We start from the raw sequence: 18380 nt of genomic DNA, 5'->3' as shown, positions 1-18380 counted from the left end.
TGTCAGTCACAATTGTTTATTGAGACAGTTAAACCAGTTGGCAGAGGTGGATCTCCCCAATCCTGACGTTATGTGATGTAGATAACGCTGCCTGCACAACATTCAGCTGGTTCCATATCTCATACTCCAGTTATCTTGGGGATCTGATTCCAGTGGAAGCAGTTCTGCAAATGAGACCAATCCCACCTGTGAAAACGTCGCCCCAGTTACACTGCGGGGCATATTTGCCGCACACAGTTGACTGATTATCTTGTCCCACGAGCGGAGATTCCCTGACTTAATGACATGGAGCCGAGCATTCCCAACCCACAATCCACATTGTAATGCTTCCCGGTGTCCTTTTCGTGTCTCTCCTGCTTACTCCGTGCGTGTGTGTGTGTGTGTGTGTGTGTGTGTGTGAGAGAAATAGTTCCTAAAAATGCAAACAAAGAACAACTATAATCTTCATGAGGTACAATACAGCTGGGGTGGTGAAGATGGACAGTGCTTCGTTCCTTGCACATACCCCAGACTGGACGAAAGTTGCCCATTTCACTGATATATAAAGATTTGATTTTTATGTAGTAGAGCAAATTACATCTTTGATCACACTGTACTGGTATTTATCTGCTGTTGGAGGTCACCAAATGATCTTCACTCTAGTGTCAGCTGTGGCTCAATGGGGAGCACACATGCATTTGACTCACAAGGTTGTGGGTTCAAATACCCACTCCAGGGACTTGTAGCACATAAATCTCGGCTGACACTCCCAGTGCAATGCTGAGGGAGTGCTGCACTGTCTTTCGGATGAGACGTTAAACCGCGGCCCTGTCTGCTCTCTCAGGTGGACGTAAAAGAACCCATGGCACTATTTCGAAGAAGAGTAGGGGAGTTATCCCCGATGTCATGGCCAATGTTTATCCCTCAATCAACATAACAAAAACAGATTATCTGGTCATTGCTGTTTGTGGGAGCTTGCTGTGCGCAAATTGGCTGCCGCATTTCCTATATTACAACAGTGACTACACTTCAAAAGTACTTCATTGGCTGTAAAGTGCTTTGAGATGTCTGGTGGTCGTGAAAGGTGCTATATAAATGCAAGTCTTTCTTTCTACATTGTGCATCAGATGGTCTTAAGTCTTCTCACATTTTCAGTTGTGATAACATGTTTTTGGATTAAATTTAGACTAGTATTGTCCTGTTATAACTGTACTGCAAATGGTCAGCAGCAATCAACTAAGTGACTTTAAGACTTAAGGTCAACATGGAGATGACTTGTACTTTAACCTGTTCTGGATGTAAAGATGTGTGTTTCTTCCTACTCCCAAACATAGCAAGGTCAATTTCCCTCTGCTTTGCACATGGGGATTTCTCAGTTCCTGGGCACAAAGCAAAGGAAAATGGGGCAGAGACCTGTTACACTGGGCCTCTGCCCCATTTATGTTGGCCAAGTTTTTCCTAGGGTTCCTCTGAGAGGAGCTGGAGCAGTCGCAAGCAAGGAGATCCCATCCAAATTAGGTGGGAGTGATGTAACTGCACCTCCCATACGAATTAGGAGCAGGAGTAGGCCACTCGGACCCTTGAGCCTGCTCCGCCATTCAATAAGATCATGGCTGATCTGATTACTCCACATTCCCGCCTATCCCGCCTCACTTTACTCTGTGTGCACTGGGTGGACACCTATTTGAACCACTGATACCAGAACTTAGGCCTTGCACCCAGCCTTGTTCAGATTGGAGGGTCTGAGCAGAGCCCAGGTGCCAATTGTTGGAACCAGGCAGAAGGTAAGTTGTGTCTTCTCCAGGTGCAGTAAGTGTGTTGAGCCTGGGGGCTTTCCGCGGCAGATTTTGGACAGCAGTAGCTATTGCCATTACGTTAGCCCTACCGGGCCTGCAGCAGTGACTGACTTTTCTCCCAAAACTTCCCTTCCAGATACAGGGCCCTGCCAGGGGGCATGCCTGACTCGGGGAACTATCTGGTCTATTTCAGTGACCTGAACCCAGGAGTGCAGACAGGTTTATGTCATGTCAGATGGAAGATCCTTTGGGGGGCATTCTGTCTGACTAGCGCCCAACCTGGGTAGGTGGAGAAAAATCAGCCCTCGCGACTCAGGCAGAAACCCTCTGGCACCTCACCCCCAAGTGGCTATTATTCATGTGTGAGCCGACATAGCAAACATTGATTGGCGTTTCGAAGTCCCACCTTTAAAGGTTGTCAAATCAGGCTATGCAGTCACTTTCTAACTCTAAGAAGGCCCTTCATTAGCTGAGCACGTGCAGTTGAGGAGTAGCTGTTGTCGAATTATAATCAGGTCCGATTCTGCAAACACTGTTCAGTAGAAGTCACACATAGTGATCAGGAGCTTGATCCCTGGCTGAGGCCAATGGCTGTGCCCCACTATTGCAATGTGTGAGTTGATGTTCTTGAAAATAGTATATCTCCAACAACTATATTCCACGAGGTTCAGTGTTCTCTCAGTCGCTACATACTGATTAAAACACAGCTTTTGTTTTGTGTGATGCAGCACTGTCGGCACGGACTTTGCGTGAACAAAGAGATGGCAACGAGGCCAGTGGATGGAGAATGGGGGCCCTGGGGACCGTATGGAGCATGCTCAAGAACATGCGGCGGAGGGATCAGAAGTGCAGTAAGAGACTGTAACAAACCAGAGTAAGTTCCTCTTAATTCTCATGGACCAGGCAGTTTTAAAGTGCCCTTCTATGGTGGCCGCCTTTCACCAGCGAGGTTTGGGTTCCTCAACTGTGCAGGTCTCACACAACCAGCTGCGAGCCAAGTGTAAAACTGCTGGGAATCTCCCAAGGTAGGCCGAGAGGAAGACCTGGGGGGAAAAATTGGGTTAGTTTGCACCTCTTGTTAAACGGGGCGCAAATCCCCTAATGCCCAGGCACGGTGGCGTTAACGCCTCCCGCGAAATTCAGCAGGAGGTTAACGGTAGCGCCCTGCGCCACTGCACCGCCGCCGATGACGTCATCAGCGCCAACAGCACCCCGCTTGCTCCCCGGCCGCAAACTTCCCTTGCACCCCCTGACCTATCGCTGATATGTCCGACAGGATCAGCAGGCGTTTTTGCATCGGTGGCAGTGTTCCTTAAAGGGCAGGTGTCAGGCGACCATTTTTATTTTGGCCGACTGCCAGCACCTGCCTCCTATCACTTTTTTCATGCAGGGTGCCGGCCGCGATTGATCAGCCAGGCACGCCTCTTGAGTGTCGGGCTGTTTCCACGGCACCCCACTCCCCGGTGGGCCAGCCGAGCTAGGCCCCGCCCCTTTAATCAGGGAGGGAGGCCTGCAATGACGTGGTGCTACTGCACGTAGTGCATGAGATTCAGTACCAGCGCCCCAAGCAGCAGGTGGAGCGCCTCCTGCTTGGGACGCTACTACTGAATTTACAGCGGAGGGGTGCTAACTTTTTCGGGGCGCTAAAATTAGTGCCCTAGCGACGTTAGCGCCCAAAATGGGCGCCACCCAATTTTTCCCCCCTGTTCTTTTTTCGCAGTTTTCCAGGCTACCGTTCGTACATTTGGTTTGCTGCCACCTACAGAAGGTCGTGGTTTCAGAAATACGGCACACTGACGCAATAGAAAAGTGCCTAGAAAGCCATTTGTTTCCCATCTTCCCAAGACATTATAAACACTAGAAGGGCTGTACATTTAATGCCCTAAAATAAGGCTGTTTTCAGGGTCCTTATTGCTCACTATTCAAGGAAGGAAATTCTTTAACTGTGCGCTTCTGAAATAAATAGCAAGGTTGACAAACTATTCCATGGGGAAATGTTAGTTCTGCTTTGATCAACCTCCGTACACAAAAATAAATATTCAGTCATGCAATGGGACAGAAATACCTAGGGGTAATGTCTCTTTTAGAGTTCCACGCCACATTGAGATCATTTGATCAGGTGAAATTCTCATGTGGACAGTTGGACTTATTTTTTTAAAATCCTGCCATCTGTGTTTGCAATGGTCTGTTTGCTTCCTTTTTTCGTTTAATTGGTGTTTATGCTTTAAAATATTACCGTTCTGCAGTAGTTTCTTTTGCAAATGTATAGAAATTTATCAACATTTTAGTTGCTTTGCAGTGAAATTTAGATTTAAAAAAAAATTACGGACACTACAACTGTGGTTTAAACACCTTTCAGTGTGGATTTTATTTAGCATTTTTGGGCTCAGTTTTCCAAAGCCTTAAAAGACTGCTTGTTAAAAGGCAATAGAGGTTCCACTCTTCCACTGCCCACACAGCCTGGGAGCGCGCATCTTGACATTCCCCACCCCCAGCCCACGATTTTCCAAACATTAAAATTAATGGAGGGAAAATCACGGGATAGGAGTGCGCGATTTCACAGCAGGTGCTCCTGAATTCTTTTCTCCCACAGTTTTTTTTTAAGATCTGCTATTTCCCAGTGATTGTCAACCATAGCACTTGCCTGTGTGGCCTGTGGTGTCACACAACTGACAGAAGTATGAAACCTGCCCCAAGCTGAGCTCTCATTGACCATCCAAGTTCCTGGAAGGCAATCCTCCAGACGAGAATAGCCTGCCTAGATTTTTACAAATAAAGTAATAGACAGAAGCAGAAAGACCAGATAAATACTGACCGTACTGTAACCAAGCCCGCCACAGTGGAGCCAACTTTACAAATCCATGCTACCGGTGGGAAATCTTGCCCTGTCAGGAGGCTTGGCAAATAGATGACTGAAGACAGCAAGAATGACCCTGAATTGTAAGGATGTAATTTCCTTTGATGTAGAAGCAATCTCTTTAATGATTATCTTTAACCAACGGGATCTGAGAAAACTAACATCGTAGCAAACAGTGAGCTCGTGGCCTGGGTATCATGTTGCCTCTCGGAGATGGTCACATAGAATCATAGAATGGTACAGCACAGAAAGAGGGCATTCGGCCCATCGTGTCTGTGCCGGCTCTTTGAAAGAGCAGTCGTGCTCAGTCCCACTCCCCTGCTCTTTCCCCATAGTCCTGCACATTTTTTCCCCTCAAGTATTTATCCAATCCCCTTTTGAAAGTTACTATTGAATCTGCTTCCACCGCCCTTTTAAGCAGTGCATTCCAGATCACAACAACTCGCTGAGTAAAAAAAGTTCTCCTCAGCTCACCTCTGGTTCTTTTGCCAATTATCTTAAATCTGTGGCCTTTGTACCACTGGAAACAGTTTATCCTTATTTACTCCATCAAAACCCTTCATTATTTTGAACAACTCAATCAAATCTCCCTTTAACCTTCTCTGCTCTAAGGAGAACAACCCCAGCTTCTCTAGTCTCTCCACGTAACTGAAGTCCCGCATCCTCCCAATTAGACCGGTTCTCGACATCCAGTAGCAGAGGGAAATGCGTTGACCGAGAGGAATTCATATAAAGTGGAGCAGCGGAGGATAACAGACAATGGGCTGTGTGTCGACCAGCCAGGCATGAACGGAAACAACAATTAAGCTCAGTTTAAGACAACCATTGACATTACTGTATTTGAAATGCAGCCAGCCAGTCTATTGGTCATCTACTCACCAACTATACCACAGAGCAAAGGAAATCTCACACAGACACTCCCGAGACAAAGCCGGCTGATCTAAAATTGGCCAAAAGAAAGACAAGACTACCCATTTTCTTCACTCATCCCACAGATGCATCCCTTGCTAATGTGAGCAAAGTATATAGAAGCTCCCTGAACAATGGGCTTGAATCTGTGGAGTGGAGGTTCCAGCCGAGACGATTCACATTGGCTTGGACTGGGTGTGCGATGGCCAGGAAATCAGGTGAAGATCCATACCACCAGATCCCCATCGAATCACACGGCACTTCACCAAAAAAAGGCTCTTGCACATTCTGTTCGATAGCTTCATTTTAAAAAGTAAATCAGTGGAAACTGCAGTTCAATGAGTGATGGTGTGACTTTCTCACGAGGAATGTGCTGGTGGGTGAGCGCATCCAGTGGCACTGCTGCTGGTGTGTGAGCGCATCCAGTGGCACTGCTGCTGGTGTGTGAGCGCATCCAATGGCGCTGCTGCTGGTGTGTGAGCGCATCCAGTGGCACTGCTGCTGGTGTGTGAGCGCATCCAATGGCACTGCTGCTGGTGTGTGAGCGCATCCAGTGGCACTGCTGCCGGTGGGTGAGTGCATCCAGTGGCACTGCTGCTGGTGTGTGAGTGCATCCAATGGCACTGCTGCTGTGGTGTGGAGATGCCGGTGTTGGACTGGGGTGGACAAATGTAAGAAGTCACACAACACCAGGTTATAGTCCAACAGCTTTATTTGAAATCACAAGCTTTCGGAGTGCTGCTCCTTCGTCAGGTGAAGTGGAGAAATGCATAAAGACACAGCTTATATAGTCAGAGAATAATGTCAGATGTTTACAGGTAATCTTTCCAACTGCCATTTATCACACCTCGGCAGAGAGATAATCACAGCAATCAAAGGTGTGAATGGTGTCCAAACAGGTCAGTCAGGAAAACATTACATCAAAGAGCAATGCGGTGGGGTCACAAGGGGTCAAATGTTGCAGATGCTGGGGTCTGTATGAAAAACAAAAAAACAGACAAAAAAACTTTTTTTTGGGCTGGAAATCACAGCAGGTCCGGCCGCATCTGTGTAGAGAGAACAAGCCAACGACGACTCGAGTCTGGATGACCCTACGTCAGGTGGGGTTACATGTAGCGTGACATGAACCCAAGATCCCAGTTGAGGCCGTCCTCATGGGTGCGGAACTTGGCTATTAGTTTCTGCTCGACGATTTTGCGTTGTCGTGTGTCTCGAAGGCCGCCTTGGAGAATGCTTACCCGAAGATCGGAGGCTGAATGTCCTTGACTGCTGAAGTGTTCCCCGACTGGGAGGGAACACTCCTGCCTGGCGATTGTTGTGCGGTGTGTGAGCCCATCCAATGGCACTGCTGCTGGTGTGTGAGCCCATCCAATGGCATTGCCGCTGGTGTGTGAGTGCATCCAATGGCACTGCCGCTGGTGTGTGAGCCCATCCAATGGCATTGCCGCTGGTGGGTGAGCGCATCCAATGGCACTGCCGCTGGTGTGTGAGCCCATCCAATGGCACTGCTGCTGGTGTGTGAGCCCATCCAATGGCACTGCTGCTGGTGTGTGAGCCCATCCAATGGCACTGCTGCTGGTGTGTGAGCCCATCCAATGGCATTGCCGCTGGTGTGTGAGCGCATCCAATGGCACTGCTGCCGGTGGGTGAGCGAATCCAATGGCACTGCCGCTGGTGTGTGAGCGCATCCAATGGCACTGCCGCTGGTGTGTGAGCGCATCCAATGGCACTGCCGCTGGTGGGTGAGCGCATCCAATGGCACTGCCACTGGTGTGTGAGCGCATCCAATGGCACTGCCGCTGGTGGGTGAGCGTATCCAATGGCACTGCCGCTGGTGGGTGAGCGCATCCAATGGCACTGCCGCTGGTGGGTGAGCGCATCCAATGGCACTGCCACTGGTGTGTGAGCGCATCCAATGGCACTGCCGCTGGTGGGTGAGCGCATCCAATGGCACTGCTGCCGGTGGGTGAGCCCATCCAATGGCACTGCCGCTGGTGGGTGAGCGAATCCAATGGCACTGCCACTGGTGTGTGAGTGCATCCAATGGCACTGCCGCTGGTGGGTGAGAGCCCATCCAATGGCACTGCCGCTGGTGGGTGAGAGCCCATCCAATGGCACTGCCGCTGGTGGGTGAGCGAATCCAATGGCACTGCTGCCGGTGGGTGAGTGCATCCAGTGGCATTGCTGCTGGTGGGTGAGCGCATCCAGTGGCATTGCTGCTGGTGGGTGAGCGCATCCAATGGTTTTCAGGTAAATGAAAGCCTCCTTCTGTCAGATTTTCAGCTGACGTTGACCTTCAGGTGGCTAGTTTTCTATTACAGCACTGCAAAATAGTTTTTGTAGGATGTTAATTTTGCAGGATAAGTATTGTTTAATAAAGTGGGTGGATTGAGGACATGTTCTGACCAATGATGACATATTCAGTTCCTAACACTTACTAGTCTTCAGCTGGGGAAAAATTGATTATATATTTTTGTAGCTGGGGAAATCCAGTTCTTGGTGTTGTGTTGTTTTGTCATTCTAGTATTGTACATGTGAGAAGGTAAAGTTTATTTCCATAGGCTTGAAACTTTGTTTACCGTCTAACCTATTTATGTCTTGCTGTCCTGTTTGCTTCATTCCTAAATTATTATTTTCCCCAAACAGGCCCAGAAATGGTGGGAAGTATTGTGTGGGTCGCAGAATGAAATTCCGATCTTGTAACACTGAGTCGTGTCCAAAGGGAAGAAGGGATTTCAGGGAAGAGCAGTGCTCGGAGTTTGATGGGAAGCATTTTAACATCAATGGTTTGCCGCCAAACGTACGCTGGCTTCCAAAGTACAGCGGCAGTAAGTATTGTAAATTGTTTGTGGCGCAAAGTGGCAAAATCTTGTGGCATTTGTAGTCAGTATAAGTGTGTATGTGTGTGTTCTGCCGTTGTAGTTCTGATGAAGGATCGGTGCAAACTTTTCTGCCGTGTGGCTGGGACAACAGCGTATTATCAGCTCAAAGACCGTGTCACTGATGGTACTCCTTGTGGGCCTGATACGAATGACATCTGTGTGCAAGGCTTGTGCAGGGTAAGTCAAGAAATTGTATATTATTGGAAACCTAATGCATTTAACTTCTTATCCTTATTTGGAGTTGGGTGGCAGCTGGGCTGTAGCAGACCAAACACCATTGAAGGAGAACTGCATGCGAGGGTTGATACTGTGAGGCTGGGAACCACATGCTTTTGGGAGAGAGACCTGAGGCATGAAAGGCGTCTGTAGCGTTTCAGCATGTGCTCCAGTTACTCAGCACCAACACACTGGGTGTTGATGAGGGAGGTCCACTGTAATGAAGAAAACATTTTCTTGGATGGGCCTACCCTTGTACCAAAGGCTGAAGTTCCTCAGTGCTGGATGCCCACCTCCCTCCCTCCCCCCCCCCCCCCCCCGCCCCCCGCCACCAAAAGGTGCAGACACTTGCCCGATATCCAACCCCCACAAAGTCTGCACACTCCCAGCACATCCTGTGCTACACACATCATGGTGGTGAGCTAATCTCAATCTGGAGATGTGATTCCTGATGGGGACCCAGGAGTAGGAAACTTGGCTGAAATGTGTTATTGTGAGACGTGTACGTGTCCTGCATTAATATTCTTCATTAGGTTATATATTTTGCAATGTGCTGATCTTCTCCGATACCACATAGCTTCAGTTAATGATGCTTCACTGTGTATCTTATTGTGTAAGCCAGCAGTGGCCTGCCAAATGCTGAATATGTGGTCTCACTAGTGTCTGGTGCTGGCACCACCATTTGCCAGCAATCTTGCTGAGCATCATCAAATGAAAATGTTTAGATGTATTTTGACGAGCTTACCTACTCTCACAATTAATGATAATTTATTTGGCATATTATGAAAGCTGTTATTTATACATCAGCCACGTCTTGAGAGATCGCAACTGCTTAATCCCTAATTCCCAGTGCTTCTTTTACAGCAAGCAGGATGTGACCACGTACTGAATTCCAAAGCAAGGCGGGATAAGTGCGGAGTATGTGGTGGAGATAATTCCTCGTGTCGGACCCTAGCTGGTACTTTTAATAACGCACAATATGGTGAGTTGTGTTCGCTGGATGGTTAGAGAAAAAACTACCAAACCAGTGAGGACAAGAGGTTTTTCTTTTTAAGTGAGAAAGTGTTAACCCCATTTTAAAAGAGTTTGTGTTTTTAAAGTAGCGATTTAAAAATGTTTTAATTAAACCTGGTTTCTAGCTTCACTTTTCAGAATATTAATATTAGAGCTTCAGTTGATAACTGTGAAAATATACTTCAATTACTGACAAAAATTGTGAGAAAATCATGTTGAAAATACCAGGGAATGATTATAAGACTGTATTCTAAGGTCAGAGTTCAAACAATGCCATTATTACAGTCTATAGTTCATGTCCTTCGAACCCTTGATTTAAATTGCTATCTTGCAATCATGCCTGGGGTCTGATTTCCTCTGTGCGCTAATTTTAGGGCACTGGTTGTGCGCTTCTAATAAATTCCCCTCTACACTGCCTTAAACAGTTACAAACTTTTTTGTTTTAGGAAGAGGAAATGACCCCCCCCCCCCCCACAAATCCAATAATATTTTTCCAGTTCTGATGAAGGGTCCCAGACCTGAAACGTTAACTCTGTTTCTCTCTCCACGGATGCTGCCTGGCCTGCCGAGTATTTCCAGCATTTTCTGTTGTTATTTCCAATAATCTTGTTTTGTTTAAGATTTCAGCATGATCCCTACCCACAGAATGTTAAAACTGTGCGCGCACGTGTATATATAAATATACATGTACTGTATATAGGAAGAACTAATCCCAAGACTGTATTCCAATCATGGATCAGATGATGCAATAAACAATTTGAGTGTTAATCTCATCATGCTGTGATCCTCACCCAATTATTAGATTGCTTTCTTTTAGTATAATTCCTCGGTATCCATTATTCAAGGAAGGAACCAAGCTGAGGAGTTCAATAGAACGAAAGAGCTTGCGTTTATATAGTGTCTTTCACCTCCTCAGAACATCCCAAAGTATTGAGTCTTGACAAAGGGTTCACCTGAAACGTTGACTCTATTTTCTCTCCACGGATGTTGCCTGGCCTGCTGAGTTTTTCCAGCATTTTCTGTTGTTATCCCAAAGTATTTCACAGCCAATGATGTACTTTTGAAGTGCAGTCGCTATTGTAATCTAGCCAAACATGCCAGTCAGTTTACACACAGCAAGGTCACACAGTCAGCAATGAGATAAATGACCTGTTAACCTGTTTTTTTTTGGTGGCATTGGTTGAGGGATCAATATTGGCCAGGACACTGGGAGACCTACCTCCTCCTCTTTGAAGAATGCATTGCAATCTTTTATGTCCACCAGAATAGGCGGACTTGGTTTAACGTTTCATCTGAAAGACGACACCTCTGACAGTGATGCACTCCATCAGAGCTGCACTGGAGTGTCAGCCAAGACAGATGACATCATTAAGCTGGAAATGATATTGTTGTTTTGAATTCAGTCTCTGTCTTCATAGGTTTTTGTCGTGTATATGATTTTAATTTTACTTGAGAAGTTTCTTAATTATTAGAGCTCTTGTACCGGCGGCAGTGACTAGCATTGTACTTGCTTCTTTTTTATTCGTTCATGGGATGTGGGCGTCACTGGCAAGGCCAGCATTTATTGCCCATCCCTAATTGCCCTTGAGAAGGTGGTGGTGAGCCGCCTTCTTGAACCGCTGCAGTCCATGTGGTGAAGGTGCTCCCACAGTACTGTTATGTAGAGAGTTCCAGGATTTTGACCCAGCAAGGACGAAGGAATAGCGATATACTTCTAAGTCAGGATGGTGTGTGACTTGGAGGGGAACTTGGAGGTGGTGGTGTTCCCATGCGCCTGCTGCCCTTGTCCTTATAGGCGGCAGAGGTCACGGGTTTGGAAGGTGAAGAAGCCTTGGTGAGTTGCTGCAGTGCATCTTGTAGATGGTACACACTGGAACCACGGTACGCCGGTGGTGGTGGAGGGAGTGAATGTTTAAGGTGGTGGATGGGGTGCCAATCAAGTGGGCTGCTTTGTCCTGGATGGTGTTGAGCTTCTTGAGTGTTGTTGGAGTTGCACTCATTCAGGCAACTGGAGAGTATTCCATCACACTCCTGACTTGTGCAACTTCTGGTTGATGCACGTACAAAATTTAATCATTGTTGTTACCGTAATGGATGGAGTGCTCCATCATTGAATAATGAAAATTACTTTATTGTATTTTTATATCCTTTTAAAAAATAATCAGTTTTTAAGTGGACTTCAGTTAGTTGTTTTTTAAAAAAGAAAACAGAGTTCCTTTTTCTTGGCCTCTGGGCAAGCAATACACTAAACTGATTGGAGGCATTCGTATCTCCAGAGGGGCCATCCAGTCCAGCTGGTTTCCTACAGTGATGTTTGCCTCTGCTCAGAAGTCAGTTGCATTAAAATTTACTTTATGTCTTTGAAAGGCTAAATATATGTGAATGTGCAAATGCCAGTCAGACAACAACTTTCATTTATATAGCCCCTTTAACACAGTAAAATGTCCCAAGGTGAGCTTCACAGGAGCAGGCCCTACGCCTACTTTTACCAGGCGTAAGGGTTTCGTGGGCATTTGTTGGGCAGTAGTTGGGCAAACAGCCCAACCCTGCGCCAGCGAAAGTGATGTTTGGGTTGGTGTAGTCGATCCGTCAAGGCGAACCTTAACAGATCGCGCAGCACATGCGGAAACCCGGAACTTGCGGGGCCTTTTACAAGGCTTACGATTTGCGTAGGCCATCATGGGGAACGGAAAATCCAGGCCATTAGAACAGATAACCAAAAGCATGGTCAAAGCGGTAGGTTTTAAGGAGCGTCTTAAATGAGGAGAGGGAGGTTTAGAGAGGGAATTTCCGAGCTTAGACACTCAGAGGTTGTTCTCAGATCCTGCTGATGATATGAAAGCAGGCAAAGCTACTGATACGTAAGTCAGGTGTGAAAAAGACAAACAACTTACCGAATGGCCGGAAGACCATTATCTGCAGTGAATTTATTTGAATGGTAGAACTGATTAATAACGTGATTGCCTGCCTAATGGGTAACAACTTCTTTGATCTGTTGTGTCAAAGCCTGCCTAGGAATGCTGTAAGTGCTGCTGCTTCACCTTATTCCCAGTTCTCTGCGTGCCTGTCTGTTGCAACAGTGAGAGGGCCTCCTGTAGAGCTCAACATGCACATTTCAATCATCAGAGACCCAACTAATAGACTGTGGATGGAACTGCTAAATTTGAGCAGTTTGTGTAAGTCACATATTGTACTTGCTGTACTCCTTTACTTCTTTAATTCCATCATCCTGCTCCCCCAGTAGGGAAGCCACACAAGAGGTGTGGGTCGGAATTAGGAATACAACCCTGGTCCTCTGACCTGTGCTTTTTGCAAGCATGGCTACCCGATGAAAGCACATGGTTGTGGAATTAGCTCTTGTATTCCTTGTAAGTAGGTCAGCAGCTTCAGTCTGCACAATATGGCCTGACGGTATGGTGTTTTCCGTCTTTCTGTGTGGACAGGAGATAATGGTGGGCACCCAATTAACCCAGGTAAAAGATATTGTTGGAAAGTCCCTGTGGCATTTTAACCCTGGTTAACAGTTGTCCTGGCCAACATTTACCCCTTGACCAACACTGCTTAAAAAAAAACCTGATTATCTGGTTATTATTACCATTGCTGTTTGTGGGAACTTGCTTTGCGTAAATTGGCTACAACGTTTCCTACGTTGCAACAGTGACTGCACTTCAAAAATACTTCATTGACTGTAAACAACAACAACAACTTGCATTTATATAACACCTCCCTATCTCTGTAATCTTCTTCGGCCCCACAACCGCCCCCCCCCCCCCCCGAGATATCTGCGCTCCTCTAATTCTGCCCTCTTGAGCATCCCTGATTATATTCGCCCAACCATTGGTGGCCATGCCTTCTGTTGCCTGGGCCCTAAGCTCTGGAATTCCCTGCCTAAACCGCTCCGCCTCGCTACCTCTCTTTCCTCCTTTAAGACGCTCCTTAAAACCTACCTCTTTGACCAAGCTTTTGGTCACCTATCCTAATTTCTCCTTATGTGGCTCGGTGTCAAATTTTTTGTCTTTTAATACTCCTGTGAAGCGCCTTGGGACGTTTTACTACATTAAAGGTGCTATATAAATACAAGTTGTTGTTGTAGTAAAATGTCCGAAGGCACTTCACAGGAGAAGAGCTTTGGGATGCCCTGAGGTTGAGAAAGGCGCTATATAAATGCAAGTTCCTTCTCTCTTTTCTTTAACTCAATCATTATCACACACAAAAGTGCAGGCTTCAATTCAGAGGAGATGAGTGTTTGCTCCTGAAAGCTGCCTTCATGCTGTGTACATGAATAAAGAGAACCCCAGTTGTAACACTTAACTCTGCAAGCTTACTCTACTCCACCCAGCCTCAGAAGCCCAACCTAACTGCAGCAGTGCAAGTTTGTTCAAAACCACCCATTTTGTGCTACCTCTGCTTGGTAAATTGAGAGTAGTTCTGTGTGGAAGACTCGCAATCGCTAGGAACGATACAGGGAATCTTTATCCAATCAGTCTAGTGTAGATTCAAATCCAGGTCCCAATGGATAGAAGGACTGTGTACAAACCCACATCAAGTCCCACATCTTTCTTCAGAGATAAACTCTGGGGAAATTTTGCAACTAACTGATCTGCTTCAAATGGCAGGAGTGGTAAGAGATTGCAGCGTGATCTACGTGTTTACCGTAAATCTTTTTGACAGCAGAAGAGAGAAATAAATGTTATGGCAAATTGGTGCTCTTAGTTTTTGTATCACGCAGTCTGGATGATAATGCTGGTTTTTTTTTTGTCTAGTGTTTAGAAATGCTCTGCCAAAGACTCAGAGGTTTGTTCAGTAAGTAGCTGAATCACATAAAGCTGCAAAGTGCCAGGTTCGGTCTGTGCATTGTTAGTAGGCCTCAGCTGGGGCTAGGGTACAGGGCGCTACAATTGGCCACAGCACCTCTGCATTAGGGAGGAGAACATTTGGCCAGGGCTCACTGTCAAGTAACACTATAATTACACATGTGTGGACGTCAGGTTTGGCTGTGACCCCAGCAAGTCGTCAATACCTTAAAGCGGGGGGGCGGGGGGGGGGGAGAAGATTTATGAGAAGAAAAAATAACATTTATTCTCCACTGTTAATTAAAATAAAACAATTCCTAAGTTCCTGATTGAACCATCATTGAAATTCACTCTGTTTTGAAGTTAAAGGAACTTAATTCTCCAGTGTCGACACACCCAGGTGTTCAGCACTTTCTTACCATGGGCATGTAAAGCTGCCTGTTGGAGGTGCTGGGCTACAGCAGCCCTCCACCAGTCTCCTTAGTCCACTAATCTTCATGGGTCAGCCTTGTTAGTCTGTGCCTGGAACAATGCTGGTGTCCCTGTACATTCCCTATAACTGGGCCTGGACATTGTCTCAGCACATGACTAGGACAATGTGGGTGTCCATTCCCTATAACTGGGCCTGGATAGACTCTCAGCAGGTGGCTGGAACAATGCAGGTGTCCCTGCACATTCCCCATAACTGGGCCTGGACAGTGTCTCAGCACATGACTAGGACAATGCAGGTGTCCCTGCACATTCCCTATAACTGGGCCTAAGGCGGACATTCATCAATGAGGACCATATTCCAGCTTTGTGAGGGACTGCGCTGTCATGTCATTCATGCACATCAATGATTTTCACCCTTTCTCTCCTGAAGGCCCTGACACTTTGCTATAGTCCAGCTCCACAGACACTGGCAGCCATTGAGTATTAGCCAAAGTGGCCATTATAAGTACGGGAGTCTATGTAGCTGGCGGTCTGTTTGATTGTACAGGGGATTACTACCGAGCCTGATCCTATCCTCAGTCGTGTGTGTAGTGTATGTACCTTTAAGAGAGAACTACTTTTACAGCTCCTGTATACTGTAGTACCGGCAGTGACCACACCTGTATATAAGCCTTGAGCATGCCTTTGTACTCCCAGTCTTGAGACTACCCTACTCCAGTAAACACCTGTTGATTGTTAAGTTACAGCCTCCGTGTAGTTATTGGAAAACATCCTACTTTAAGAATCACGGATGTAACAGTGTGCAGCATGCCTTACTCGTGAGTGATCGAAGGCACTGTCGCTGGTTCACCTCCCCCCCCAATCCTAGCCCAGGGGTGCTGAGCCCAATTGTAGTGCTCCAACCACTGCCTTGATACAGACTGGGTATAAAAACAGGGGCCTTCTAGTCTGTATGGAGCACAGCACTGCACAGAGCAGTGGATTGGGGGGGCGGTGGTGGGGGTGGGGGCAGGGTGGTGTCGGAGGCGGGCTATGTGGGTATTATCACCAGCCTTATGGACCAGGTGAAGGTGATACTGTAATTGCTCCCAGTACCCCGGGGGCGGGCTCCCACTTTTGTATCCCATCCAGCAACATCTGCTGGAAAGTGTATACTGTGGCGGTACCACCGGTTGTACCTTACATAAAGACACGTAATTCCCTTTAACTTACCTTTTGGGGCCGTTGCCCTTTTAACTTACCTGTTGGGGCCATTGCCCCTTTAAGACGCGCCCTAGCGCGCTGACGTCACGTACGACGTGATGTGCGTGCGCCGGCACAGCCCGGCCCAGCGTCTTCGGCCTCAATGGCCAGCCGACGGGAGCGACGCGATCTTCCGCTCCCGCAGCAAGCACCGGCACAGCCCGGCCTCGCGACCTCGGCCTCAACGGCCAGTGACGCAGCGACGCGCATCATGTGATGCCCTAAGCGCGGAAAACGCAAACAACGTGGTGACGTCACAACACAAACGCGATGACGTCATCACGCTCCCCACAGGACTGCGAACTCAGTCCTCGTGGAGTCCCCGCTGGGACAAGACCTATACCACGGTGTTCCTACAGTCAGCCATCTTACCTGCCATCTTACCTGATGTAATTAGTCTGTTCCTGTAAATAAACAACTTGTTAATAGTTCGTCGAAGTCAAACTCTCTTATTTAGTGGCGATCTACACGAACCACTACAATACAGAGCAATGAAGGCTGCCATAGGCTTCTGGGGCTTTTACTGGTCAGTGTAGCCCCTTATATCTGTTTATAAAGCTGCTTGACCTTGGTTTATGAAATGTGTATGTTGTCCACTACAACAAGCATCTCCTATTATAATGTCCAAAGTGTTCCGTTACAATAACTTTAGTGTTGTAGCATTTACTCTGCGGAATATAGTCCTCGAGCTTTCATTTTATCGCGACATTGGTCTTTTGAGCTTTATTCTTTGCAAAATATTAATCTGATAAAGTTTTAAGTAATCAGTTACTCCTGGAAGTTTTCTTTGCTCGTCACTGAGGTTTTGAGTTTAGACAGATTGTCGCCCCCGAGTGGTGCCCAATATTATTACAACAATTTGATCTTAAGTGCATGTTTTGGCTAAGTCTTAAAATATCCCATTTAAGATCTTAAGTAAATAAGATTGATCAGCACTCAGTATAACTAATCCCCCCCCCCTCCAAAAAAAATAATTTATTTTAAAAAATTATAACGATATTTAACATGTGGGTCCAATGGGGCATCTGCTAACACACAGTGTCATTCTTTAGTCCGTTTCCACCCACAGATTTTAAAACTTATTCCACCCCCATTTCCCCACAGTTCCACTTGTGCCTGCAGCCCTCCAGCACTGCACTGCATCCACCGTTCTGGACAGTGACCATTGACAGTTGTAGGAAATCACAAGAAAGCTAATTCCTATCTTTATCTGATGCCCACACACATGGATAGTCACTGGATAGTGATCAGTGTTGGGAGCAGGAACCCTGCCTTATATTTTAATTTAATTGTCGACAGGGTGACCAACCATTTGATGCGGGGGGGGGGTGGAGGGGGCTTGCTGCCCAGTCATTTTAATCATCACAAACCAGACAGCAAATGTCCAGTTTTCAATTGGCCTTTTATATAAAAAAAAACACAGGCTGTGCACATATGGACTTGGGCCGAGACCTGGAATTTCCTGGATTGCACTTGCTCAGAAATGACCCAAAATTTATAGAATCATAGAAAGTTACAGCACGGAAGGAGGCCATTTCGGCTCATCGTGTCCGCGCTGACCAACAAAGAGCTATCCAGCCTAATCCCACTTCCCAGCTCTTGGTCCGCAGCCCTGCAGGTTAGAGCATCCCAAGTGCACATCATTGGCCCAGAAATTCGGGTCGGGGGCTTCCCGCGGATGCAAGCCCCCGACCTGCACTTACCTTGCACGCCGGCCGTTGAGCTGTGGGCCCCCGTGGAATTCCGATCCTGGGCCTGCTCCAACTGCCGGCGCGCAGTGCTTGCGTATCCCAGGGGCGCAGTTAGTTCGATGCGTCCCCTGGGATCACGTGGGCCATGGGGAGCCAATCGGAACAGGGAATGCTTCATTCATAAGTTTGACAGGAAGGGCTGTCAAACTTATAAATACTACAAGCCCCAAAACATCACTAAATCTTCAAATAAATGTTTAAAAAAAATCACATTTTTTAAATAAACTATAAATTACATGAAATAACTATTTTAAACAATAATTTAAATTTTTGAAAAAAATAATTTTATTTTCTAACGGGGCTAAAAATAAACTTACCTTTCTTTAATGTATTTAAAAATAATAAACCTGTGGAAAAAATGTTTTAATTTTAATTAATTCACCACTTACCTTGTAAAAAGCAGGCCTTGCGACTGCTTTTTATATGTGTAACTTCTGGAGACTTACCCTCCCGGGAAAACCTGCAAAAAAAACGTAAGTTCGATGCGCACGCGCAGCCTCTCCTGTGCA

The 18380-nt window shown here is 46.7% G+C and overlaps 1 protein-coding gene across 2 annotated transcripts in view; it reads left to right on the top strand.

The window, feature by feature from the left end:
- Window positions 1-2508: 2508 nt before the first annotated feature.
- LOC147106027 (A disintegrin and metalloproteinase with thrombospondin motifs 20-like) overlaps window positions 2509-18380 on the top strand; it is a 288734-nt gene continuing 272862 nt past the window's right edge. For both annotated transcript variants that reach the window (XM_086008707.1, XM_086008708.1), the window contains exons 1-4: window positions 2509-2649; window positions 8188-8369; window positions 8464-8600; window positions 9504-9621. In XM_086008707.1, coding sequence (XP_085864833.1) covers window positions 2537-2649; window positions 8188-8369; window positions 8464-8600; window positions 9504-9621 — 550 coding nt within the window. In that variant the 5' untranslated portion in view covers window positions 2509-2536. The remainder of the gene's footprint in view (window positions 2650-8187; window positions 8370-8463; window positions 8601-9503; window positions 9622-18380) is intronic.

The sequence above is a fragment of the Somniosus microcephalus genome, chromosome 16 (assembly GCF_052327205.1).
Source record: "Somniosus microcephalus isolate GS21.2 chromosome 16, FLI_Smic_1.0, whole genome shotgun sequence".
NCBI lineage: Eukaryota > Metazoa > Chordata > Chondrichthyes > Squaliformes > Somniosidae > Somniosus > Somniosus microcephalus.
This window is presented reverse-complemented; position numbering and strand designations above follow the sequence as displayed.